The 27972-nt window shown below is 45.9% G+C and overlaps 1 protein-coding gene and 1 long non-coding RNA gene across 2 annotated transcripts; one reads left to right on the forward strand and one right to left on the reverse strand.

The window, feature by feature from the left end:
- On the reverse strand, positions 1–8210 carry IGFBP3 (insulin like growth factor binding protein 3). Its single transcript, XM_007187684.2, has 5 exons — positions 7673–8210; positions 4245–4471; positions 3660–3779; positions 2488–2624; positions 1–1443 (listed from the first exon to the last, which is right to left on the reverse strand). The coding sequence occupies exons 1-4, from the start codon at positions 8079–8081 to the stop codon at positions 2499–2501; spliced, it is 882 nt and encodes a 293-aa protein (XP_007187746.2). The 5' UTR covers positions 8082–8210; the 3' UTR covers positions 1–1443; positions 2488–2498.
- Positions 8211–9613: 1403 nt separating this feature from the next.
- LOC102997913 (uncharacterized) lies at positions 9614–12041 on the forward strand. The gene is made up of 3 exons (XR_451475.1): positions 9614–9717; positions 10722–10849; positions 11907–12041. It is a non-coding gene; the product is annotated as an uncharacterized LOC102997913 (long non-coding RNA).
- Positions 12042–27972: the final 15931 nt, after the last annotated feature.

Consider the following 27972-nt stretch of genomic DNA (forward strand, 5'->3'; position numbering starts at 1 on the left):
TTTCTTTATGGTAAAAACTTTATTTACTATTTATAAATACATTGCAAGACGAACTTTTCAAAAATACCTTTTTTTTTCTCAAAAACTTAATTAAAAAAATAAAGGAAAGCTAATAGGTAGGCAGAACATCTTGAGATCCCTTTGTGTTCTCCAGGAGGGCTGTGTGCAGCATGCATCCAACCAGAGGCTGCAGTGAGGTGGCTGAGGGCCCCTCCCCGCTCTCCTGCCAGACCTGGAGGGTGGCCTCAGGGAGAGTGGCTGCGCCCTGGGCACGAGCCTCCTCCCTCCGTCGTGGCCGTGTTTATATTCTCTAGCATTGCTTACAGTTCGTCTAGGATTATCTAGTATAGGTGCTATCATATTTGGACGATGACGTATACACTGTGAACAGTCATGAAGAGGGTATTCTCTCTGCGTGTACGTGTGACTTAGAAAGAAAAGGAGGAAGTCCAAGTGCAGCAAGCAAGGGGGATTCTCTGTGTTCTCCCAGTGTCCTCGACCGGCTCCCCAACAAGCCATTCGTCTTCCAGGTTAGATAGAAATCATTATTTTTTACATTGTGCCAAGGAGGACAAAAGGGGAGAGATGAAAATAAACCTCTTTTGTCTTTAAGGAGCTTATCCTCAAGAATACACTTGCTCTTGAATTGTTGAGTGGGAAAACACTATTTTCTGCAGTCATTGGAGAACCAGGCTATTATTTGTGATGCCTCTGGCTGTCACCCTGACCCCCCGCCCCACGGGGCCTCAGCAAAGGCTGTGTCTTCAGGAAGCTGCCTGACAAAGAAGGGTCAGAAATCCCCACCTCTGTAGGTCCCCAGAGTTCCCTAGAACATTCTTGGTCATTATTATTATTATTTTTTTTGTGCAAGATTCCACCTTATTCTCTCCACTAGTTTCCAAGCAGTGCAGGTCCCTTGAAGATACAAAATATCTTCTTGGTCCAGGGACCCTGGCCCTTGCTTCAAAGATGTAGCTCCAGGTGGGTGCGTCGTGATGTGCTGGCATCAGAGGGCAGGGCGTTCCTCTTCTCGATGAGGCCTTGTCTCATCTTACATGTGGGGACGAAGCACGCGTCTACATAAGCAACACCGTCGCTAAGGCATGAAGTGGAGGGTTGGCTGCGTCGGCAAACACGTGGGGAGGGTTCCAGGGCGGTGTGAGCTACGGCCGTGCCGTGCTTGAGCTTACAGGTATTTTTATAGGAAGCAACAAGAAGAATCAAACTGCGTTTCACTGACTACTGGAAAGTGGAAAGATGCCAAGTTCACCATTTGGAAGAAAACTAGGCATTTCAAACATCTCTTTCTAAACTTTGGTTTTTAAAAAAAAAAAAAAATCAATTCACCACAAAAAGAAATCGAAATCGAGGCTGTGGCCAGCTGCTGATCATGTCCTTGGCAGTCTTTTGTGCAAAATAAGGCATATTTGAGCTCCACATGAACTAAAACAGAAAGAAAAAGGAATGTATTGAAATAACTCCCCCCAAATCAAAAGGGCTCAGTGCCCACGCTGGGACCATCAGGCATGATACCCAGGCAACTGGCAGGGTGGAGGCTCATTCCACACTTTATAACAAAGCAGAGAACACCATGAGACGCCCACGGTGTTCACTAACATAATCATCCTGAAATTACAATTATTTTTTCCAACTTGCGAGGAAACAGAACTTATCACTAAAAATGACAGTTTCCTCTGTTTACTTAAATTTGTCTTGAGACCATGAAATATATTTATCGTTTTTCCAATAGCTCTCTCATTTATGAAAAAAGATTTTTAAATATGATTTCATTCTTCCACGTGATGGTTTGAAATTTCATTTTCATGTTAGATTTAAATAAACTTTATTAACATGCTATTTATCATAGACTCTCAGAATAGCCATAATGTATTTTACTGGAAAGAAAAAGCCACACCTTTTAGAAACATACTCCTTTAACAAGTTCTTTTCGATGAAAACAGTTTACATGTGAAGATAAATGAACCATCAGGCTCATGGGGGGAAAAGCTTAACTCTGGAAATCTTACGTTGTGTATGAATGTTTAAGTGTTCTAAGATCTTTAAAATGAGGCAATGCTATATTTAAAATGGATAACCAACAAGGACCTACTGTATAGCACAGGGAACTCTGCTCAATATTCTGTAACAACCTAACTGGGAAAAGAATTTGAGAAAGAATAGATACATGTATGTGTATAACTGAATCACTCTGTTGTACACCTGAAACTAACACAACATCGTTAATCAACTATACTCTAATGTAAAATAAAAAGGTAAAAAAAAATGAGGCTAAGTATCTCTAAGACAACCTGGCCACAGACCCTCTTTCCTGCTCTGGTTTGGGCGGGTTGAGGGCTCCTGTCTCGTGTGGGTCTGTCCTCCAGGCCAGTGCCGCTTCTGGGTCGCCAGCCCCTGGGATCTATAGATGCCCCTCCCACCAGGCTGGGTCCCGCGCCCCCCCGGATCCCACCGGTGCCCAGGGCTTACGTGGCCGCAGTTTACTTGCTCTCCATGCTGTAGCAGTGCACGTCCCCTTTCCCCTTCACGTCGAAGCCCGGGAGGGGCTGCCCGTACTTATCCACGCACCAGCAGAAGCCCCGCTTCCTGCCTTTGGAAGGGCGGCACTGTGGGCAGAGCACAAATGATCCAGTGAGCCCCGGGGAGGCCCCGCCGAGGGGGTCCTGACGACGGGGGCAGGTGATCAGCACCCAGGATGGTTTCCCAGCACGGCCTCTGCTATGCTGAGGAAGCACAACTGATCAAGGCCTTGTGTGCACAGCGTGTGTCTGGGGGCGTGTTGGGCAGGTATGAGTGCCCCAAGAAAGCAGGGGTCCTGGTGGTTTTGTGTCCCTCAGGGTCTCACTTGGGTGGACATTGGACCCTGTTGGTCCTACAGGTCTATCTGCTGAATGGGGGGAACGATAATGTCCCATCTGCCCTGTGCTTGTCACATTTGGGTCTTTCAGAGCACACCCCGAGCTGTGTATATGGTACCTTCTCAGGGTGAGTTTGCTGAATAAGTGACCGATAGAAATATATGAAAAGGCAAAGAGACCAGTGGCCATTGAACAGGATGGGGCCCTCTAACCGAGGCCACTCCCACCAACACTTTGAACATGGCCCTGTGTTCTGTGACTAATTCCGTAGATACTGAGGTAGGAGTCATCCAATTAGAAAGTCCATTGAGATGCTCCCAGAGCGTGATCTGAAATCTACAGAGGTACACTCAGTATGCCTTAAAATAACAATGTATCTGAACCTTTACAGCGGGTCACCATCAGGAAGGCACGGGTGTGGAAGGGACCAACATGGGACCTCAGGGTAAGTTTCCTGCCATAGGACCTCACGTCAGGCTTCTGCGAAATTCTCTACAATAGTTAATAAAAACATCCCTCCACGGTGCAGTGCTAACGTGTCTGGGTCCCTCTATGGCTAGTTAAGGGCTCCAGGGAGGCCTGGCATTGCGCTGTGGGCCGGGAGGGAGGAGCGGACAGCGGGAAGATACCAGGATTCAGGGATTTAGGGGAAGCCCCTCAGAGGTCGTGGGTGTGGCAGGAACCGGAAGCAACGGCTGCAGCCAGAGGACTTGGTGGAGGGCTGGTCCCTCCTCCGCATGAGCGGCTGGTGGGAGAGAAAGGAGCTGCGCGGGCAGCGCTCACCTGCTTTTTCTTGTAGAAGCCCTTCTTGTCGCAGTTGGGAATGTGGATACCCCTGGGGCTGAGCATGTTCAGGAACTTGAGATGGTTCAGCGTGTCCTCCATCTCCCGGCGGCAGGGCCCCTGGGGAGAAAACATGGGTTACCTGGGAACTGCCCGCCTGACAAAACCCTGCAACACCCAGGGAACCAGCCATGTGCTCTTGAGCGTCTTTTGCCCGACTTAGCTGTCACCGTTCCCACGCAGCTGCCAACCAGGGCTCCCTGTCTCTCTTGTGATTCCCCAGAGCAAGGCACAGAACCGGGACAGGGACCCAAGGCCAGGACACTCAGAGGCCAAGTGAACACCTCTTGTGAGAACACTTCTCTGCCCTGCAGGGGCCTGGAGGGCAGCACACTGGTTCTCAGGAGACCTCTGCCATAGGGGAGGGTCAGTATCCCTTCTGTAAAGAGGGGCTCTTGGCTGCCCGCTGAATCAGCAGGACCAGTGGAATAACTGCCGGGGCTCTTGAGTAAAGGGCAACCCTGTGACCTCCAGATGCCCAGGCCGGGCAGCCCCACCCCCATCAGCAAGAGGAAAAGCGCTCACGTATTCCGTCTCACGCTTGGACTCGGAGGAGAAGTTCTGGGTGTCTGTGCTCTGAGACTCATAGTCGACCTTGTAGCGCTGGCTGTCCTTGGCGTGTCCTTTCTTGATGACGTCCATCTTGGTGTGGACGGGGTGGAATTTGGAGTCGGGCACCCTGTGCGTGCCGCTCAGGGCCTGGTTCTCTGTGCTCCCCATGCTGTGGTCTTCCTCTGACTCGCTGCCATTTCCTTGAAAGGCACAAGGCAGACACAGACTTGAGGATCATTGACATTTAACGATGAAATCTTACCATTTTGACCAAGTCCGAACCAAATGGAAATGTGATTCAACAATTCCGAGTAAGTTTAGAAAAACACCTTGGTAAAGTATTATTCCATAATACTAGTGGTGAATGGTACGCCCTTGGTCTCAAGAAGGAATCTTTTAAAAATGAAAACTGCAGGGCTTCCCTGGTGGCGCAGTGGTTGAGAATCTGCCTGCCAATGCAGGGGATACGGGTTTGAGCCCTGGTCTGGGAAGATTCCATATGCCACGGAGCAACTGGGCCCGTGAGCCACAACTACTGAGCCTGCGCGTCTGGAGCCTGTGCTCCGCAACGGGAGAGGCCGCGATAGTGAGAGGCCCGCGCACCGCAATGAAGAGTGGCCCCCACTCGCCGCAACTAGAGTAAGCCCTCGCACAGAAACGAAGACCCAACACAGCCAAAAAATAATAATAATAATAATAAAAAATGAAAACTGACATGTGCTATTACAAAGTAGGTGCAGCTGAAGAAAAATGCTTTTCATGCTCTCAGCTTTCAAGTACCTCTCATCCTCCACCAGGAGGGGGCAGACCCGAGCCAGGGAAGGCTCCGAGGCCCACTCAGAAATCCCTCAGGGATGCCCCCGTGCGGGCCTCCCACGTGTGGACTTGTGGACAAGCACATCCTCTGCCCCACCCGGCCCTGCTGAATCAGAAGCGCTGGGGCGATGGCAGAAACCTGGGAGGCAGCAAGCCCCAGGGATTCTGATTCCAGCCCATCCTAAGTGCCACCAGGCAAAGGGCTCAGATGGGTAAACTGAATTCTCCACAAAGCGCCTTTGCCTCAGGCCCCTGGACTCATGAGGCATGTTTGGTAGTGTTTCATAGGTCTTGCTGTCACATCTCTTCACTGTCCGTGCAGGGTCTGGAACACCCAGAAGAGCTGCACGGACCCTGCGGATCCTGGGGCACTGTCCTGGGTGAGTCCTTCCTTCCTTGTTTGCACAGGAGCAAACGGGATGAGGACATCACCAAACAAGGCTTACAATCCTTTGTGCCAAAGAGCTTCACTCTGAAAAGGAAGCCACTTCCTGCAGATCTCTGATTGTAATCAAACTAATGAAGACACACTTGCTATTGATATTGCAATGTCCACAGCGTCACTGGGATTTGAAGTATACTGACTAAATGTGCAGCTGATATGGAAGCAGAATGCTCTCTGTTCCTTTTCCAGGATGATCTTGGGCCGGCTAAGGGAGAAGGGCCAGTGGGGAACCCCTTCCTCTTGCCTGGTTCTATGCAGCCAGGTAACTGTCATAGGATGGCTTCACTCTGATGAGCAGAGTCCCGATGTCTCCCCCTCCCGGGTGGGGCTCAGTTCGCTATCTGATCCCGCATCTACTACACCTGGGGTGCCAAGCGCACTGCTCCAGCTGACCTGTTCTCTACCCTCCCGAGATCTGGCCCATCAAGGCGGCAACCCGCTCACCTGCCTGGAAGCCTGCCAAGGCCTCTGGCTCTAGGCTCCGAGGAGCAAATGTCTAGCTCTGGCTTGGAGAATGCTTCTGGAGGGTTGAGAAGGGCTGAAAGATACTCTGCTTCTGTTGCAGAAGCCCCGCTCTCTCCTGCAGGCATCTCGGGCAGGTGCGCTCACAGGGGTGTTTGGGGAAGTCCCCGTTCTCTCTGGGTTTCGATTTCCTCACCCGGGAAAAGAAACAGTTCCATGAGGAGGAGAAGTTGCAAAGTTCCCAAGCGGTCTGGTGTTTGGAGAAGCACAAATTCATCCAGCCCAGCAACCGACAGAGTTAAGTTTTTAATTGGTAGAATTTGGTTTCAATTTCCTTTAATCTTAGTTTTATTTTTTTGTTTTCTTTTTCAGGGAAGTACTGGGGCAAAGGGGATGCTAAGAATATGTAAATGAATATATTTGCATTTCTTTTCCAAGAACTCTGAGTAATTTCTTAAACTTCCTTGGTTTCTTTCTAATGCCTGCTGAGAGAGGGAGAGAAAACCGTTCCATTTAAGCCACAGATAATTTTCTTAAACTTTTGACTGTTATTTAAATTTACCCCAAGTGGATTTTAGAAGTCACTTAGATCTTTCCATAATTTTATAATAAACCACATCAACCTATACTATGAAGCTACTACGACAGTAATCATAATTCCCATTAAAGTCCAGCCAAAAGTTACAATATCTATAAAAACTTCTAAGATCACTTTCTGAAGATCCAAAAATGAACGGTAACAATGAAGTACACACACAGCAAATGCCCCAACTGCCCTGAGAGACAAATGCATCCAGCAATTCTAACCGTCTACTAGAGCCAGTATATGTTTTAGGCAGTTGTAATTTTACCTTTCCACGAGTCTTGAAAGGAAATAGCCTCACCTGGGAGTGGAAATCTGCAGCTAGGGAAATTATAAGGGGATTTCCATCCTTCTAGCCCCTTTATCTCCTAGCCTTCAGCGACGCGGGAACTTCATTCACATACCTGAGTGAGGCTGGCTAAGCATGCTTGAAATTTAGAGGAACACCTGCCAACTCCAGAGCCACTTCTTTCTGAACGTCAGGCTGTCCGACCCGGTTCCCACCTCGCTGCTTTTGGGACACCCCCGGGCCTGAAACTGCTTTGCAAACCGTAAGTCTGTGTCAATCAGTATTTTTAAAGCCAGGTACCATTTCCTACAACGTACCTGCCCACCTTCCCCGTCCAAATCCGCCCTGGCCCATTCCCTGCGCCCCCGGCCCCGCAAGCATCCTCGGCATGGACACGCTCGCTCTTCGTTCGTGGGAAAGAGAAGTCGCGGTCCGGAATTGGGCCGCACAGTACACGCCCACGTTTCGGCGCGGCGCCTGCATGAATGGCTTGAGAATCTCCTCCGTCCAGGATCTCTCCATTTACCGTTAACCTCTGCATCCCCTCCCTCCCTGCCCAGGAAATCTATAACCCATTTTCGCCGAAAGCGCTTTACAATTTACAAGAACTCTGCACTCAAAGAACGGAGCGAGTAGAGGGCCGGTTGCGGAGGGTCCCTCAGGCGAGCGCCCTCGCCTCGCGGGGCTTCAGCTTCCCCACGTACAACCCTTGGGGTGGGAAGAGCAGCGAAGTCTCCACAGAGGTACCACCTGTGGCCTTGGCCGAGGGGTGCGCTTCGGCGGCGCACCTGGCGTGGGTAGCTCACCTGGCGCGGGCGTTGCGGGCAGCAGGTAGGCGCGCAGGCGGCCGGCGGCGCTGGCGTTGGCGCAGAGCCCGCGGCCGTCCAGCAGCGCTTGTAGCGGGCGCGGCTCGCCGGGCGGCGGCTGGCAGCGGAGGCCGGAGCCGCAGCGCTCGGTGTAGACGCCGCAAAGCTGACCCTCGCGCAGCGCGCACGTCAGGCAGCAGCCGCAGCCCGGCTCGCGCACAAGCTCGGCGCACGGGGGCGCAGGAGGAGGCGGCGCGCACTGGGCCAGGGCACGCGCGTCGCACGGCTCGCAGCGCACCACGGGGCCGGTGCCCGCAGCGCCCGCGCCGGCCCGTGCCGCTGGCGGCCCGTGGAGCAACGCCAGCGCGGTCAGAGCCGCAGTCCAGAGCGCGGGGCGCGCCCGTAGCATGGCACTCGTCGCGGAGGCCCGATGCTGGGCCGGCCGGGGGACGCGGGGACGGGTCGACAGCGAGCGGCGCGAGGATGCGGGAGCGTAGCAGGAAAAGTCCAATCCTCAGCGCGGAACAGCCGCGCTCGCATCTGGGCGGCCTGGGTGCGCCAGCCGCTATATAGAAGCCGGGTGGCCGAGGACACGCCCCGGAACGGCGCGCCGTCTGCGGGGAGGGGGGCGGGGGCGGGCCGGCGCGGACCCGGCTCCCCGGGCCCGCGCCTCGCCCTGTGCTGCCTGGCCGAGTGCGGGGGCGCGTAGCGCGCGGCCGCCCGCGCACCTGCTTCGCTCGCTCATGCCCGGCGCCCCCCCCCCACACCCCCCCCACCCCTCGGTCCCCGGGAACTCGGCAGCACCACCACCCCGCCGTCCCAGGTGCCTCCGGCCACCCAGGCGCCTCGGCCACCCCGGCATCTCCGGCGCCCCAGGCCACCCCAGCGCCCCCGACCTTGGCCACCCGGTTGCAGCCTCCCTTCTCCCTCTGCGCCCCAGGTTGAGATCGATCCGTGGCGAGATGGTGTCAGGGAAACTGGTGAGCGCAGCTCTTCACCGTGTGTACTTGGCAAAGCTTTGCAAAATTTAATTCCTTGGGTCGGGGGATGAATTTCTGAATGAGGATACCCTATTCGCATCGGGGTCTCGGGGAGCCGAGGACTCGGGGTTTTATCATTAGCACCTACCTTCCCCCCACAAATGCGCATCTGCAGGTGCGCACGTGGTTTTCGTCCTTTCCACGTAACTTCTCAAAGCGGTGAGGGCTCACACTTGCCGTCTGTACGCAAGTACCTGGTTAGCAAAGTGGGCCGGCGGCGAGTGGGTCCTTAGCAGGGCTTGTCAGAGATTTGACATCACGCCTGTTCTTGTTTTAGGCATTGTTTTCAAATAGAGCTTACATTCACCACAAAAGAATATAAAAAACAATAAAGCCAGCACTGCTGAAGCGTGATTAATAACCCAAGTCCTTAAAATTGGTGACTTTCACTATTGTCACTTTGTATTCCTGTACTAAGTTTCCTGCGGTGCGTTGAAGTGGAGACTTTGGGATTCTCGCTCATCTGTGAAATGTAAACACTTTGCACTAGTGGGGGGGGGGGAAGTCCTTAAAATTGGTGATTTTCACTATCATTTTTTCAGGTCACTTTGTATTCCTGTACCAAGTTTCCTGCGGTGCGTTGAAGTGGAGACTTTGGGATTCTCGCTCATCTGTGAAATGTAAACACTTTGCACTAGTGGGGGGGGGGGAAGTCCTTAAAATTGGTGATTTTCACTATCATTTTTTCAGGTCACTTTGTATTCCTGTACCAAGTTTCCTGCGGTGCGTTGAAGTGGAGACTTTGGGATTCTCGCTCATCTGTGAAATGTAAACACTTTGCACTAGTGGGGGGAAGTCCGAGAGCACAATTGCGCCGGGAGGTCTCGGTGAATCTGGTGGGCCGGCTCCGTGCGGGTCTTTTCAACTGTGTCTGCGCGCCCCTTCCCTAGGTGACCAACAGAGGACGCCAGTGGTCCAGGATTGAATTTGGAATTACACTTTCAAGGCTCTTACAAAGAGCGTGTGGATCAGCGGTGGGAATCGGCGAGACCACGTAGAAAACGGGTACTTGCCCCAGGAGGAGGATAGGTGTCTAGGAGGAGCCTTTTGCAGTTTGCAGTAGACACAGCAAATCAGGACCTCCTTGCATTCCCTCCTCCACCCCGGGCAGAGCTCTGCGCAGCCGTGGGTGAAGTTAACGTGGTCTCTATTCTGTGTGTGTCCGTGTATGTGTGCATCTATATACATCACCATACATCGCCTCCTTTTAGTAAATTGGGAAGGCCAATTTACTCCTAGCAAATAAACAAATAAATAATAAAATAATAGTAATAATTGAGGCTTTACAAAGGAGAACAGATGAAAGGCAAACAGAGAGGGTCTTGTCTCCCCTGGCCCCGCAAAGGCACAGCCCCTCAGGTCCCTGTCGCGCCCCACCTCCTTCCCCGGCACTCAGGCTAGATTGCCCTGTGTACTGTGAACTGTACCATAACCATTGCTGTCTATTCCCTTTCTCCTGTACCACTCCTTGTACCTGTATGTTATCTGCTTTGACAGCCAAGAACAGGGTCTCCAATTTCATTGGAAAATTGAAACAAAACGTGTTCCTTAATAGCTAACCGTGGGGAACTTGACTCTGATATTCCGGTCGGTTTCTATATCAGAAGATTCTTGGGGTGGCAGGTCCGCCTCTGTTTAGCACAGTGTTATACCCGGGGCTGAGCTGGTCCTTGGTCAGTGTGACACTTTTTATCAGCATTATCTATTTTATTTTATTTTTGGCTGCCTTGGGTCTTTGTTGCTGCACACGGGCTTTTCTCTGGTTGCGGCGAGTAGCGGGGGCTACTCTTCATTGCGGTGAACAGGCTTCTCATTGCAGTGGCTTCTCTTTTTGGGAGCACGGGCTCTAGGTGGGCGGGCTTCAGTAGTTGTGGCACACGGACTCAGCAGTTGTGGCTCGCGGGCTCTAGAGCGCAGGCTCAGTAGCTGTGGCGCACGGGCTTAGTTGCTCCGCGGCATGTGGGATCTTCCCGGACCAGGGCTCGAACCCGTGTCTCCTCCATTGGCAGGCGGAGATTCTTAATCACTGCACCACTGGGGGGGAAGCCCCTACCAGCATCATCATCTAAATAGCGGACAAGGGAAGCCCAGGGAGAATGTCTAAAGTCACAGACCTCGCCGTGCAGTTGGAGAAAAGGTGAGTGTTCTGCGCGGAGTCCCTAGGGGGCGCCTAAGCGTCAGGATGTCTCTGAACAAGCCAGAGACCAAGAAAACTAAAGGTTACACTGTTACTTGTAATAACATTCCACAACAGCGTTTTATAGACTCTCATGACCTTTCTCGTGAAATCTTGCAAAGTAAATCTGGGGCAGTGATGTGGGGAGAGTTGTGTTTCAATTTTTAGTCATTTTTATTTCACAAAACTGCAGGGAACCACAATCCCCTCCTCCCCCCACCATGGAATATAGTTGTTGTAGGGAAGACTTGGGGACTTGGATGGGCTAAAACTTAATTTTGTGGCATTCTAGTTAATTTTGTCAAACTACCAATTTATCTGGCGTTTGTGGTTATTAACATAAAGTGGTCGGTAGGCAAGATGGCTTTTCCCCTGGTGAAGGTACTTGGCATAAATTGCTGAATAATTGTAAAGTAGCAGACAACCATTGGCATAACAGACAGGCGACAGGATGGGATGTATCCCTTTTCACTAACAAAATTCAGTTGGCCTGATGATGAGGGGTGACTGCTGGGGTCAGCCTGGTTATTTTCACCTCATGACAGAAGCCACTCATTTCTTGGAGCAGCTCACAGGCACCTTGTCTCCATATGACGTCCACTTCCCTTGCTTCTCTTCTGCCCTAGCTGGACACACCACCCTATGGTCTCTCTCCCTGCCCCTAGCAGCAAGGCCCCCTTTCTGCGTCCCAGAGGTGTGGCTGTCAGGTTTACCTACCACAGTAGACTCTGAACAGAAATGTCCTAACTCCTAGAGGGGAGTGATGTTATGGACCTAGTTTCAGGGATCGGTGCCACTCTGCCTAAAGCTTTGCCATTTCCCGCTAGAGGAGGTGTGGGTGGGGAAAGGGAACCTAATTTCCCCTCCATCAGATGGCCTGCTAGGTAAGTCTCCTGAGTTTGGGGATGCATTAGGACATTACTGCTGAGAAGAACACTAGAAATGACCCTAACCTACAAATGACACCATTAAGAGTTTATCTGTCCACAAACTGAGCACTTCCATTTGCTGGCCACAGGGTCTCACAGGCTGTCTGGAGAGACTGATGGGGACCAGGCAGTGGTGTGCAGTGTGACCATGAGAAACACAGAAGAGTTGACCAAGTGTGTCTGTGACCCAGGGGAGGGGGCACAGACTCTCCTATGTGGTCGAAAGGAGCTTCAGAGAGGTGAGTTGAGTCTTAAGGAGGGGTATGAGAGCGTGCAAGGACCGCAGCTCTGTGTGCCTGGAGGGATGAGGGAGGCCTTGGAATGGACAGCATGAGTGTTGGCATGTGTCTTTCAGAGGAGGTGGAATTCTGAGAGGGAAGCTTGATAAAGTGGATTGGGAAAGTGGCACCCGTGGCATTAGAGCCGGGGACTTCAGAGTTAGTGCCATCCTGCTTGGTCTGACAATTTGGAGATGGATGAAGGGCTTGCAGAGAAAGGGCTTGGGCACGTTGTAAGCAGAAGACAAGCCTTCTGGGATCCCACCCAGTGGAAGGCAGGTTTCTGTTCAGCACAATGATTCCCTGTCCGCAGCCTTTTCTCTCACAATAGCATTGCTGTTCCCATGGGCACTGGCACCCATGCCCGTGTAGTCATTTACAGGGCAAGGGCTGTTTCTCTGTTCTGGTCATTCACAGGGGGCCAATTCCTGAGTCTGTCTCAGATCCAGCTTTTGTTCAAGGCTGGAACTTTGGGAACTAAGAGGGAGATTGGGACCTTGATCACAGGAGACCTGAGTGTTTGCCCACCTGCTGGCTCACTCCTCCCCTTGCTAGCTTCTGACCCGGAGCAGGTTCTGAACCTTGATTCCAAGACCAGGAAAGATCACTGCTGTGTATCTCATGGAATCCATGGAAGGATTAGCTCTTGGACACAGTAATGCCAGTACGTGGGAAGTCAAATTTTATTCCTGTATTCACAGAGCCACCTGAACAATCCTTAGAGGATTTATTCTCAAATGGATTCCAAACCAGAGCTCCCCGCTCCAGATTCCTGACTCATTAGTTCAAATGTTAACATGTTTCCAGTTGCTGCTCTCTTTGGGGATGGTATGCAGCGGTCAAACTGGCCATGGGCGTAATAGGGTCTTTCCCTGGCCAATAGGGAGCAAGGAAGATTTGGGGGGCATTTTCCATTCAGCTGGTTTGCCTCTGGCACTGACACCAATCCTGTCACCTCCCAACCAGTGATCTCCTTTCTGTTACTCTAGTTTGCATTTTCTAGAATCTTACAGAATCATACAGTATGGACTCTTTTTCGTCTGGCTTCTGTTACTCAGCATAATTATTTTGAGATTTATCCCTGTTGAGGCAGGGAAGAATAAATAGTTCACTTCTTTTGTTGTTGAGTTGAATCCCATTGTATACATACAACCCTGGTTTTTTAAATCTATTAACTTGTTGATGTATATTTGAGTTGTTTTCATTTTTTGGCTATTAAACATAAAACTTCTGTGAACATTCATGTACAGATATTTGTATGGATGCAAGTTTTCAGTTCTCCTGGATAAATACTAGTAGTGGAATATCTGGATTATATGATATATAATCATATATATATAATATATCATATATGCCCAGACATTTATATATATTCATATATACAATATGTATACACGTATATGTGTGTGTGTGTGTGTATATATATATATATATATATATACTTGATGTTTTATGAAATTGACAAATTGTCAAACTGTTTTCCAGAACGTTTGTATCATTTTACATTCCCACCAGCAGTATATGAGAGTTACAGTTGCCAGCACTTGGGATGGGCAGTCTTTTTAATTTTAACCATTCTATTAGTTAAGTGGTGGTATCTCATTTTGGTTTTAATTTTCATTGCCTTAATGACTACAGAAGTTGAGCATTTGTCTTGTGCTAATCTGTCATCTGTGTATCTTCTCTCTTCTGAAGTGTCTGTTCAAATTTTTGCCCATTTAAAAAATTGGGCTGTTTGTTTTCTTATTGAGTTTTGAGATTTCTTTATACATTTTGGATACAAGTCCTTCTTTACTGGATATGATATTTGCTGGATATATTATCTCCCAATCTATGGCTGGTCATTTAAATTTTTAACAAGATATTATGAAGAGTGAAAATTTAAATTTTGATGAAGTGCAGTTTATCCTTTTTTCTTTTATAAAATATGGTTTTAGTGTTATGTTTAAGAAATCTTTGCCCAACCCAAGGTCACACACCAAGGGTTTATCTTGTTTTCTTTTAAAAGTTTTATAATTTTACCTCTTACATTTAGGCCTATGGTCCATCTTGAGTTAATTTTCAGATTTGGTGTGAGGTATGGATTGAAGTTATATGGATATCCTATTTCCAGCATCATTTTCTGAAGACTATCCTCCACCAAACTGCATTTATGCCTTTGTTGAAAATCAGTTGTCTATATATGTGTGGGTATATTTTTGGGTTCTCTATTCTCTTCCATTGATCTATTTATTATGCCATCTCTATTTATTTTTCTTTATGCCAGTATCACACTGTTTTCATTACTGTAGTTCTGTAATAATCTTAAAATCAGAGAGTGCTAGTCCTCCGAATTTATTCTTTTTTTAAAAAAAAATTGTTTTGACTCTTTTAAGTCTTAGAATTTTCACATGAATTTTAGAACCAAAATTTCAATATAGATAGATCTATCTATATATATCTAGATATCTATATCTATATCTATATATATCTACCAGCATTTTGGCTAGGATTTCTCTGATTCTAGAGATCAATCTGGGAAGAATTGACCTCAATAATACTGGGTCTTCAGACTCATGAACACAGTGTATATATCCATTTATTTTTCAGTGTATAAGTCTTGCATGTGTTTTGTCATATGTATTTCTAAGTATTTCATATTTTTTGATGCAATTGTAAATGGTATATTTTTAAGATTTAAATTTCTAAGTTTTTATCGCTAGTATACAATTGATTTTGGTATATTGATTTTGTATCCTGCAAATGTGCAGAACTCATTTATTAGTTCTAGTGGTTCTCTTTTTTTTTTTTCAGTTCTAGTAGTTCTATTATGTATTATGTCATCTGTGAATAAAGAAGTTTTACTTTTTTTTCCAATCTGGATGCCTTTTATTTCTTTCTCTTGCCTTGTAACACTGGCTGGAACTTCTAGTATGATGCTTGATTGGAATGGTAAAAGAGGACATCCTGTTGTGTTTCTGATCTTGTGGGAAAAGCGTTCAGACTTTTATAATCAAGTATGATATAAGCTGTCGGTTTTGCACGGATGCCAATTATCAGGATGACAAAGTTCCTCTCTTTTCCTATTTTGCATAGAGAGCATTTTATTAGGAATGGATGTTGACTTTTGTTCAATGCCTTTACTGCATCTATGGAAATGATCATATAGCTTTTCTTTCTTAGGTTATTAATGTGGTGAATTACATAGAATTATTTTCAACTGTTAAACCAGCCTTGCATTCTTGGGATAGCACACACCACCCCAATCTCTTCCCTTAGCCCCTTGGTCTTATTCTTTTATATATTGCTGAACTTGGTTTGCTAAAATCTTTTTTCAGAATTTTTGCATCTGTGTTCATGAGAGATATTAATCTGTAGTTCTTTTTCCTTGTAATATCCTATTTCTGGGGGAGTTTGTATAGAGTCTTTGATATTACTTCTTTATATATTTGGTAGAATTTATCAGTGAAACCATCTGGTCCTGAGTTCTCTTTATAGCAAGTTTTTGATTTGTTTTGTTTTGATTTTCTCTCTGCAGGCCCAAAGGGTGGAGCATCAAACAACAGAAGATTATTCTCAGGTCCTGAAACCTAGTGGATTTTGCCCTGCTGGGTTTTGGACTTGGGACCCATGACCCTTTTATTCCTTCCAATTTCTCCCTTTTGAAATGGGAATGCCTATCCTATGCCTGCCCCACCATTGCATTTTGGAAGCAGATAACATGTTTTCTAGCTTAAAAGGTCTACACATGGAGAGGAATTTTGCCCCTGGATGGGTCATACCCTCAGTATCACCCATCTGGGCCATTTAGGCAAGTAGATTATGGGATTTGGAACTTTTTGAGTTGATCATATTTAGATGAGATTTTGGGATAATTCTGGAATGGAAGATTTTAAGATGAGGTGAATGTATTTTGCATGCAGATGTCAATTTTTGGAGGGCAGAGGGCAAAATATACTGAATTAAATAGTGTTACCTTGAAATTCATGTACACATGGAATGTGAACGTATTTTTAAATGTCTTTGCAGATGTAATTAGTTAAGATGAGCTCGTACAGGATGAGAGTAGGTCCTAAATCCAATGTTAGGTGTCCATGTAAGAGGAGAGACACAGACACAGACAGAGGGGAGAACGCCTTGTGAAGAGAGGCAGAAATTGGAGAGATCTAGCTATAAGCCAAGGAACGCCAAAGATTGCCTGCACCACCATACGCCAGGGGAGGTGAGGAATGATTCTACCTAATGTCTTGGAGGAAGCCTGGCCCTGCTGGCACCTTCCTTTCAGACTCTGGCTTCCAGAACACGGAGGTAATAAATTTCTGTCATTTTAAGCCACCCCATTTGTGGTAATTTGTTAGGCAGCCTAAAGAAAGGAATATATTTTGTACTTGAAACAATGAGATTGGATGAAATTACCAAAGCAGTGAGTGAGGTCATGAGAAACTAAAAAGGAAAAAAAAAAGCCTGAGTTATCAGCGAGGAAAGGAGAAAAACCAACACAGGTGGGAGGAGAAAGGGGGAAATAGAGATCACAAGCCTGGGAAGGGGAATGGCTTGGGAAAATGGTAGCATTAAGGACCCACTGGAATGTCATGAATTTAAAATAAGACTAATTAGCATGACCGTGTCCTGTTCTCCAGCTCTATTCAGCAACAGGTGCAAAGAGCTGTCAGACAGTTGGACTTAACAGGGAGTGGTTTCCCCAAGAGGGTGAGCTGAGGGGAGACGGACCAGGAATTGAGACAGGCGGGCTATGAGTGGCCACAGACTTTAAGTTCAAAAATCAGTTCTCCTTTCAGTTTGATCAGCTTTTGCTTCGTGTATTTTGAGGCTCTGAGTTCGGCACATATATTTCGGAATTCTGTGAATTGATGCTTTATCATCATGCAATGTTCCTTTATCTTGTTAACATTCTTGTCTCTGAAGTCTGCTTATTTGATGCTAATCTAGACACTCGAGTTTCTTTTGATTATTGTCTGCATGCTATACTTTTTCCTATTCTTTTAGTTTTTTAATTGGCCCACTTAAGAATTAGACAGTTCTTCTTTTAGAAGACAATGAAGTCGTTCTCTTTTAAAAAGTGTGGGTACATCTGTTTTTTAAGGACTGATCCCAGATAACTTAATTCATTCAAGCAGTTTTCTATCATCAGCAATCAAACTTTTAAAATAATTACAAAGTGTTCACCGAAAGAGTTGTCAGTGCTGTATGAAGGGTAAACTGTCACTAGTATTTGTGTCCATTTTATAAGATGCAATTTGTGAAGAGTTTCTATAAAAGTTAACCTATGTGCATACAGATAATATGCCTCAAAGAATGTCTTAGAAACACAATATAAACATTTATACTATAGACAGAGTTCACTGTCTCCACTGGGGCTGTCCACAGAATCAACAGGTTTTCTTGAAGGCAGGTACAAAGTGACATCAGCACAAGATCTGCTGGGATGACTGCCCCATAAAAAAGAACAGGTGTGGTTATCTGGGGCTTTTAACCTTGAGCTGCAGTTAGGCTGCGTTCCCCACCCTGGCAATCTAGAGTCAGCAGGTGGAGATGGCAACTTCTCCAAACATTGTATAGACACTGGTTTCCTGGCTCTGATGGAGACTTCGGAGGCCATCAGAAGTCCATGGGCTCAGATCCAGGTCAGGATGAACCTTGACATTCCACTTTCCCCCATTAGTGACCGGCCACAGGTCTCAAAGTCTGCATGCAAACATCTGGACGACCACCTGGCTACTTGACAAACCTCCCGTGGTTGTCTTCCTAAGCTGTTTATGGCTTCCTACTTCTGAAGGAAAATCCTTAGAGAACATTTCTGTTCTCTTTTATGCAATGTGTTATATTCTCTGGCTTTTAAATTTTTTTCTTTATCTTTTGTTTTCCACAGTTTGATTATGAAGTGTTTGGGTATGATTTCACTGGAGTTTATCCTCTTTAAGTTTTCTCACTTCCTGAATCTGTAAATTTGCATTATTCATCAATTTGGGGAAGTTTTCAGCTCTTATTTTTCAAATTCTGTTTTCTGTGCCAATCTTTTCTTATCGTCTTCCATGTTACATTGAGATTGTTGTGTACATCTCTGGTGCTCTGGTCATAGCACATTTGTTTTGGATCTTTTTTTCTCTCTGTTGTTTAGATTGGATAATTTCTATTAATCTATTTTCAAGTTCATTGACTCTTTTCTTCATGATCTCCATTTTGTTATTGAGCTGATCCAGTGAATTTTTATTTCACATATTACATTTTTCTCTTCTAAAATTTTCATTGGGTTATTTTTTACATTTCCTTTTTCTGTTGAGCACTTTTCTTTCACTTGGAGGTTGTTTTCTTTGGCCTCATGGAGCATGGTTCTAGTAGCTACTTTACGTTTTTGATCATTTCTCCGTCTGGGTTGTCTGGAGGTTGGCCTTTGTCAACTGTCTTTTCTCTGGAGAATTATTCATACTCTCCCAGCTTTTCTGCTGTGTCTTCCATGCAAGGAATGTATGTTCTTTAGACTCTAGGTGCAGGGTCCTCTTCTAATCTTACGGGGAATGTTGATGCTGTTGTTTGTTTATTGATTGATTTTTTAGCAGGATATCACCTTGGTTAGGTCCAGCCACAGGTTCTGTTTCACTGTCTGTGGCCAGTGGTTCTAATCTCAGTTCTGCTTTAAAGATCTGTGATGCTGCTTTGGGTCTGCCTCAGGCCTGAATAATACAGGGGTTATTCTGTGATGTGGGCTCTGGTCTAAATCTCAGTTCAGTTCTCAGAGCATTTGGGATGCTGCTTTGGGTCCTTCCCACTCACGTGCCACTTGGGGATGGAAGACCCACTTCCAGGGTGGCTTAGTGACATGGATGTTGGCAAGAGGGTTCAGCTCCTCGCCACGTGGGTCATCAAGCTGCTCATGCATGACATACAGTTGGCTTCCCCAGATCATGTCATCTGAGACAGAAAGCATCCGGGACAGGAGCCACAATCCCTTTTAATGACCTACTCCTCAAGTCACAAACTCTCACTTCTTTATTCATTAGAAGCAAGTCACCAAGACCAGCCCATACTCAGGGGAGGGGAATCAGGCTCCGTCTCCTAAAGAAGAAATACCAATCAATTAATTATTGAGGGAAGAATATAAACTTTCCAATTACATCTGTGGATTTATCTGTTTCATCTTTTAGTTTTCATCTGTAAGTTTTTGCGTCATGTATTTTCAAGCTTTGTTACTAAGTGACTATGCATTTAACATTGTTCATCTTCTTGATGAATTGATTCTTCTTTAAAAAATGAGTTCTTTCTTTATCTTTGAAGGTACTGTTTTTCTTGAAGTCTGCTTTATCTGATACTGATTTAGCCACTGCAACTTTCTTATAATTAGTGTCTGCTTGGTATATATATTCCATTCTTCTACTCTAAACCTAATGGTTTGTTAATATTTAAAGTGTATCATTTATAAGTAGCCAGTAGTTGGGTCTTTCTTTGATTTTTAAACGTAGTCTGATCATCTTTGTCTTTTAATTGGAGTGTTTTTGTTAATTAATGTTTAATCTAATTATTCCTTTGATTGGGTCGTGTTCACCATTTTCCTATTTACTTTATTTGTAAATGGTACTGATTTTCCTCTTTTCTTTTTACTTATTTGTTCCATTGAATCTTTGACCCACTTCTCTTTTTCTGCCTTCCTTTGGATTCATTAAATATCTTTTGGTATTCCACTTTCTTTCCTCTGTTGGCTTTTTGTATTGTTTTCATTGTTAACTTTAAGATTTTTCGGTGTGTGTGTGTTGTTTTTATCCTTAACTTTAAGATTACAGTGACCCCACTAACCTTTTCTCAGGAAACCAGGAGTTCCTATCAGACCACTTCTCAATGTGAGAACTTCAGAACAACGTAATTCTGTTACCAGGATCTGCACTGTTGTGCTATTGTGGTATGTGTTTTACTTACACACATGCTATGAAACACACAACACATGCTATTATTTTTGCTTTAGAGAAGAGTCTTAAATATATTAAAAATCTTTTTGTCTTTGGCCACGTGTCAGCTCACGTGGGTGACTCCATCTCTCTCTGCAGACGCGTGTTTCATCTCAGATCATCCCCTTTGGCCTGAAGATCTTCCTTTAGTATTTCTTTCAGTGTCGACAGGGTGCTGATGCCTTCTCTCAGCTTTCTTTTTTTTCTGGGAATGATTTATTTCATCTTCGTTTCTAAAGTCTATATTTGCTAACTCTAGAATTTAGGGTTGGAAATCTTTTTCTTTCAGCATTTAAAAAAATTAATTAATTATTTTTTGGCTGAGTTGGGTCTTTATTGCTGTGCGCGGGCTTTCTCTAGTTGCGGCGAGCAGGGGCTACTCTTTGTTGCGGTGCACGGGCTTCTCATTGCGGTGGCTTCTCTTATTGTGGAGCACGGGGTCTAGGCGTGTGGGCTTCAGTAGTTGTGGCTTGCGGGCTCTAGAGTGCAGGCTCAGTAGTTGTGGCGCACGGGCTTAGTTGCTCCGTGGCATGTGGGATCTTCCCGGACCAGGGCTCAAACCTGTGTCCCCTGCATTGGCAGGTGGATTCTTAAGCACTACGCCACCAGGGAAGCCCTCTTTCAGCATTTAAACAGAAGGTTTCATTTTCATCTCTCTGGCTTCCTTTGTGCTTTAGGAAAAGTCACCTGCCTTTCTTTTTGTTGTTACCCTGAACATAAGTTGTTTCTTTTCTCTGCATGCTTTTACCCAGCTTCTCTTTTTCTTTGGTTTTCAGAAGTTTGACTAGGGCATGCCCTGGTATAGATGTTTGTGTTTATCCTTCGTTGAATTTGTTGAGCTTTTGAATTGTTGGACTGATGACTCTGACAAGGTTGGGAAATTCTCACTTATCATCTGTTCAAATGTTTCTTTTTCTCCTTTATCTCCCTCCTATGAACTCAGTTACATCCTTATTAGACTGTTTGATATTGTCTACATATCTATGATGTGATGCAGTATCTATTTTATTTCTTTCTATGCTTCAATGTGAATCCTTTCTATTAACTTATCTTGAGTTCACTGATTCTTTTGTTTTGTTCAGCCCCTTGGTAAACCAACTGAATATGTTCTTGATTTCAGTTATAAGGTTTTTTAATTCTAGCATTTCCATTTGGATCTTTTGCATAGCTTTTCATTTCTTTGCTGAAATTATACATCTTTTAATTCATTTTCATATTCTTCTTTGATTACTTTAGTACACTTATAAGTTATTTTAAATCCTTTTCTGCTAATTCCAAAATCCGTGTCATCTCTCAGTGTGCCTCTATTACCTGTTATTCCCTTTATTGTGGCTCTCATTTCCTTGTTTCTATGAACATCTGATAATTTTGGTTTTATACTTGACTTTGACTATAAAGAACAGTGGAGAGGGTGGCCAGAGTCAGGAGCTCATCACTTTCATCCAATCAGGAGTTAAGCTGGGCCATGGCTGGTTTGTGCTGTTAGTAGTTGCAATTCATTTCTGTTTTCAAACATCTTGAGGGTGACACCAGATTCCTCTCTGGAGTAAAAACTTTGGATCTAAATACCTCAAAACTATGGAGATATCCCTTTCTCTCTTTGTAGACTAACCTCCATCTTCTCAAGTGGGAGAATTGGCACATGTGTGAGCTAGCTCTTTTTTGGGGGATCCTCCAGATTCCAACCCATTAAATCTATTCATCTTGGCCAAGTTGTTCATCTTCTGTTCTGCAGTGATCTCAAGGAGGAAAGTGGCCATTGGTCTTTTCTTACCTGGGGAGGGATTAGAACTCTTCTGGAATTCAGTAAATTTTGACTTCTTTACATCTGCATATTTCTGATAGGTTTAAGTAACATTTTATTTTGTTTTAAGTTTATCTTCTTTTCTCATTGTTTTGGTGGGAGGGATGGTCTTTTTACCATTTTCTGTATTCTGCCTTGAAGCAGACATCTCAGTCATCTTTACAGATGCGTGGCATTTCATCAGGTGATGTGTGATCACTTGCCCAACTAAATCCTATTGATTTGGATTGTTCCCAGCTTTCTCTTTTCCGTTTCTTTTTCTTTTCTTTTTATCTTTTTGTATTTTTGTAAAATACTGCTGCAATGAGTAACCCTGTGCATATATCTTTTTAAAATTCTTGCCAGTAAATTCCTAGAAGTGACATTGCTGGGTTGAAGGGTAAATGCCTGCATGATTTAGCTAAATTGCCCTCCACAGGGACTGTGACATTTTGCATTCCCCCTGGGTTTATGGGAGACAGTGTTTTCTTTAGTCTTGCCTCATTATATGTGGTCAACCTTTTGAATTTTTGCCCATCTGATAGGTGAGAAATGGTGACTCAGTATACTTGGAATTTGCTTTCCTCTTGTTCTGAGTGAATCTAGCATCTTTTCATATGTTTAAAGGTCATTTTCAATTCTTTTTTTTTTTTTTGTGAACTGCTCTGTAAATTTCTTGTTCTTTTTCTTCTCTCTTCTCTATAGTAAGAAACTTCGTATTTTAAGGCTATTAATCATTTGTGATGTAGGTTGCGAATATTTTACATTTTAATTTTTTTCTGTCCTTTTAATGTTTTTCATAGACTTTTGAAGATCCATCTAGAAGTCTAATTCTTGAAGGCCTCAGTAGTCACTTCAGACACAGTTGTACTCATCAGATATTTTTCACTTATAACGTAGATTTGCTGCAGGATCCCAGAAAGTTTTCTTTGACACATCTCAGTTTTCTAATAATCCCCTTTAGTGGTTTGGCCACACTGAGTTATGTCTTAAAGACACCATACTATTTCATGCCTTTTGTTTAGACGCTCAGTGCCTTTCCCTTCTGGCAACTTCAAAACAAGGCTGAGTGGTTACCACCTGTGCCAGGCCTTCCCTGATACCTCCAGATTTTTTACTGCTGTCCTCTGTGATTTTCCTGTGCTCCCATCAGAGAGCTTATTCTGCTTTTAAGAAAATTGATTACATGCCTGTTTCTCCTCTTCAGGGCAGGGACCAGATCTTACTGAAATCCCGAATCAAATCCCAGGTCCTGAACCCGGGTACTCAATGAATATTTTAAAGATGGAGAAAGACTTAGGATTTGGCTGCATCTCCTGGGCAATCAGGATGTCAGGGGTTTTAACCCATGATGGTGGGCCCAGGTATCTCAGTGACCAGAAGCAGGGGTAGGGGTATTTAAAAGTCAGAGGTAACTACAGGAAAGGCAGGGGCCTTGATTTGGGGTCAGGATCAGGATGGACTGCTGCTGTGGTCATCTAGCAGCTGAATCGCAGGGGGAGGGGGCAGATGTGGGAAGTAAAAGCACTATCAGTCATTCCTTGGACACTGGTCCTGTGGCATTCTCTGTGCTAGGCACCTCAGCTTATAACATTCAGTCCCTGCAGCAATTATTTGGTAAGACTTCTTCAGACCAGGAATCAGACTCAGGGAGCCCCTCTGAAGAGGCCATTAAAGTGGGTGGTGGTGACCCTAAGGGTGCATTCTCTGTTTTCCTAGCTTGAAGTGCATGCCATTCTCAACCACAGGATCGTGCCTTCATTTAAGATTGTCTTCCAATGCAATTTCTAGTAAGACTTCTCAACGCAGAGGCCATTGCTATTCACCAAATAGATGAACCGTGCTCTTACTCTTTGAGTTTGCGGACATAGGATAAAAGAATCCAGCTGTTTACAGGGTGAAACCTGGCAATGTGTTGGGAGGCAAGTGATCAAGGCAGTGGGATGCCGCCAGTACAGCTGCACGGTGGGATCTTACCCACTGTGGGTTATTTAGGAAGACACATGTTCTGCTTTTTGCACCTTCTTGTAAAAAAGTGATGTATTTCTTAATTGCACAGCCTGTCCCTGACAGGGCAGACAGAGGGGGTCCTGTGCGGCCAGACTGACACAGAGTGGGAGATGGAGTTCTGCCCTGAGTCCACGGTGTGCCGCCCTGCACGGCCTCTCCCTGCCTGCGCTTCCTGTGTGGGAATTGCCTGCGGTCCCTGCTTGCGGCCTGGGCACGGGGGGAGCTGAGATGCAGCACTTCCAGACCGTGCAGTCCCCGGCCTAGACTCCGTGGGTACCCGGGGCCAGCAGTACCGTGAGAACAAAAGTACAGGTACCCGACAAGGTGGCAAGTCATCCATTTGTTTAACTTTGAATATTATTTCAATAATCTGTATTAATCTGGAGCGTCTTTTAGCTAAGCACACATGCAGAACCATGAGAGGGGCTCTCCAGAGCAGCACACGCCCCATGGCAAATGCATTGTGGGTTGCAGCCATATGTGCTTGGGAGAGTCTAGTCATCCTGGGTTCTGGGGAGACCATCTCCTGCGTGTGAAGTCTGGGCTGAACCCAGAACCTGGAGTTTAGAGAAAACCTGGGAAAATAGGAGGAGGCTGTCCTGGTCGAATATTCCAGAGACTTAAAAAAAAAAAAAAGCCCTCTGTTGTGTGGGCACATCAGCTGCTTTTAAAGAGTTGGTGGAATATTTATCGTCGGACAAGATTCCATTTCTCAGTGAGGCAATGGGAAAGATTTCTGACCTCCGATACTTTCCTCATTCCATGTAAAACAGCCTTCCCTGAGGACTGTATATGTGTGTGTGAGCTTGTGCGTATGTATGTGCATACACACGTGTGAGTGTGCAAGTGTATGTGATCGGGAGTTTGCATGTGTGTTTCTGTGTATGTGCCTGTGTGATGCGGACACAAATCCCCATTTGCCGATTTTATCACTTGTTTTTAGTTGAACGAAGTATGAGCTGAAGCCATAGTGAAGCAATAATTATCAAGATTGGCAAAAGTGCAAGCATCAAGTTAAAAACAATTTTAATGGCCAAAATAGGTTGTATTTTGTTGAAATGCAGTAAATAATTTTCATTAATTTTAGGTTGAGGCAGTTAACAAAAATAAAACCTGTGTAAAGACTTCTGATTAGCCCTGCCCCAAACTTTTGCTAAAGTCCTGGCATAATATGAAATTTATTTAAAACATGGTCATTGTAAGCTTCACAAATTCATCAGCTTCTAAGCACTCAAAGAAACGCATTGAAATATATAAAATAAATTAAGAATGAGAGTGAGTAACTTCTCTAAAAAACTGCAAACAAATAAGCAAATTCCCAGCCCCACAGAGGCAGGCCATATAAAAGTAAACCCCAAATAGTGCAGCCTATTTCCTGTGTGAAATTTACAGCATGTTGCTTGACCTGAGTAAAGTGACACGGCTTTGGAGAAGCCTCCAAACCTTGCCTAAATCCCAAACTTGAGAGCCTTTTGGATTCTACTCTGTGTGACAAGGGCAAGGTAGTCAGGCGAATCTAAATCCCCACTGCTCTGAAGACCAAAGTTGTACTTTAAAACAAATGGCTGGGGCTTCCCTGGTAGCGCAGTGGTTAAGCATCTGCCTGCCAATGCAAGGGACACAGGTTCAAGCCCTGGCCCGGGAAGATCCCACATGCTGCAGAGCAGCTAAGCCCCTGTGCCACAACTACTGAGCCTGCGCTCTAGAGCTCGTGTGCTACAACTACTGAGCCCACGTGCTGCAACTACTGAAGCCTGTGCACCTAGAGCCTGTGCTCCACAACAAGAGAAGCCACCACAATGAGAAGCCTGTGCACCGCAACAAAGACTAGCCCCCTCTTGCCGCAACTAGAGAAAGCCTGCGTGCAGCAACAAAGACCCAACGCAGCAAAAAATAAAAATTAAAAATATATAAATTAAAAAAACAAAAAAACCCCAATGGCTGTGCTAGACCCTGAATATGGCCTCTCCTGGGAGGGAGGGGTGGGTTCCCAGACCGGGGGTTGGGGGGCAGATGGCCCCTTACAGAATTTCCTTGCTGGGGGTCCAGGGCTCTGGCTGGTGTGATGCAGTCTCCCAGCCCAGACACATTGATGGGTTTAGGATCCTAATCACTCTACCTAGCCAAAGGGTATTCAAAATAAGAGTAACCCTCAGATAAGTGTGGCAAAGTGTGAATATGGTGTGACCATTTGAATGGGGGCTCCTTGTGCCAAGAGAGCTCTATAGGAGTCTTTGGGGGCTTCTTGGTGGGAGCAGCTTGCTTTGCTCCTGCAGGGTGAGGCTGGGTGGGTGCAGGGTCACAGGTTGGGGTCTGGCCCAGGTAGGAGAAGTGAAGGTAGGGTCTTGGAGCAGGCCATCCATGTGGTGTGTGTATGGGTGGGATGGGGTTGGGGGCCTGATCTCTCCTCTCCTCCCCCACTCTGCCCTGCACCACTGGGACTTCCGGGTGCTACTGCCCTCCCCCTTCCCTCCCTCAATGCAGGAGCCAGTCTTATCAGGACTTTGAGCCCGGCCTGTGTGTGCTGGACCTGGGTTCTGGCCCCCATGGGAGGCACAGCAAATGTTGGCAGCCATCAGCCACTGCAGCCATGGCCCACCCTCCCCCTCCCCCCCAAGGTGCACCCTGAGGGGATCCAAGATGGAGAAAAACAGGATACTGGCCCTAGAGAGTTGAGATATATATCACAGGAATAATTTCAATGAGCCCAGACTCTTGCATCTCCCCATACATAGAAAGGCACTAAAATCATTAACTTGAGATGTCTGTTTTTTTGTGATTAGCAGTAATCTTTTTTTTTTAATTAATTAATTTATTTTATTTTTGGCTGCATTGAGTCTTTGTTGCTGCTCACGGGCTTTTCTCTAGTTGCGGCGAGCGGGGGCTACTCTTCGTTGCGGTGCGCAGGCTTCTCATTGTGGTGGCCTCTCTTGTTGTGCAGCACGGGCTCTAGGCATGCGGGCTTCAGTAGTTGTGGCGCACGGGCTCAGTAGTTGTGGCGCATGGGCTTAGTTGCTCCGAGGCATGTGGGATCTTCCTGGACCAGCGCTCGAACCCGTGTCTCCTGCATTGGCAGGCGGATTCTCAACCACTGTGCCACCAGAGAAGCCCCAGCAGTAATCTTTTGATGTTTTGGCTACTTTTTTTTTTTTCCCCGGCAAAAACTCCTATATATCCTGGCTCTTCCCTTACCTCTTAGGAACAGTTTCTCGGAGCTAGCTGAGAGGCTGTCTCCTGGGCTATAGTCCTCAGTAAGGTCCTAGAGTAAAACATAGTTCTCAACTTCCAGGTTGTGCATTTTTTTTCAGTTGACATGTTCATGCTGAAAGACCTGGTGTGGCTTCTTTCCTGAGAAGGACTTTCCCCTGGAGCTATGAACGGGCACCAGCCTCTAGGACATGAGTCCTGGAGAGATTGTTTCCCTACAAGTCCTGGGACTGACTCCCTTTCTTATCAGGGTCCGTACAGCCTGGAAAGGAGGGTTTAGTTTTACAGGCCGATCCTTAGAACAGACCTCATCTCCTGATCTGTCCTGATGGTGGGAGCCCTTGTCAGCCAGGGTGCTCACAACCTTGGGATTTCCACCTGTTCAGGCTTCTGTCATCACGTTGTAGAAGACGCTCTGGTGACCCTACTGGTTACTTATCCAGCTAACCAGTTTGAAGAAAATAATACTCTAAGGAGAAGTAATCCTATAATTAGTAACTTACGTTGTCGCAATTTTTTTAGTCAAAAAAGTCATTAGTATGTTAATTAACATATGAATGCAAATTAATGTTAATGTACTATTCTGACAACAGCTACACTTCTGATCACAAATTCCCATGTTGGGAGTTTTTCCCACACCAACTGGGTGTTCTGCAGTTCAGCTCAATTCTGACTGTCTACGCTCAGGTAACGTCAGATCCCACGAGACTGTACCCCTTCCCCCCCAACTTCAGAGGGCAGTCACAAGTTCCAGGTTGTCACCTGTGCTTCTGATTAACTGGCTATAGGTGGGAAGTTCCAATGACCCCCTCTGTGGGTTCAACTAGTTTGCTAGAGTGACTCTCAGAACTCAGAGAAACATTTTACTCACTAGGTCACCAGATTATAAAGGCATAAAAAACTCAGGAATAGCCAAATGAAAGAGATTCGTACCACAAGG

This window comes from Balaenoptera acutorostrata, chromosome 7 (genome assembly GCF_949987535.1).
Source record: "Balaenoptera acutorostrata chromosome 7, mBalAcu1.1, whole genome shotgun sequence".
Classification (NCBI taxonomy): domain Eukaryota; kingdom Metazoa; phylum Chordata; class Mammalia; order Artiodactyla; family Balaenopteridae; genus Balaenoptera; species Balaenoptera acutorostrata.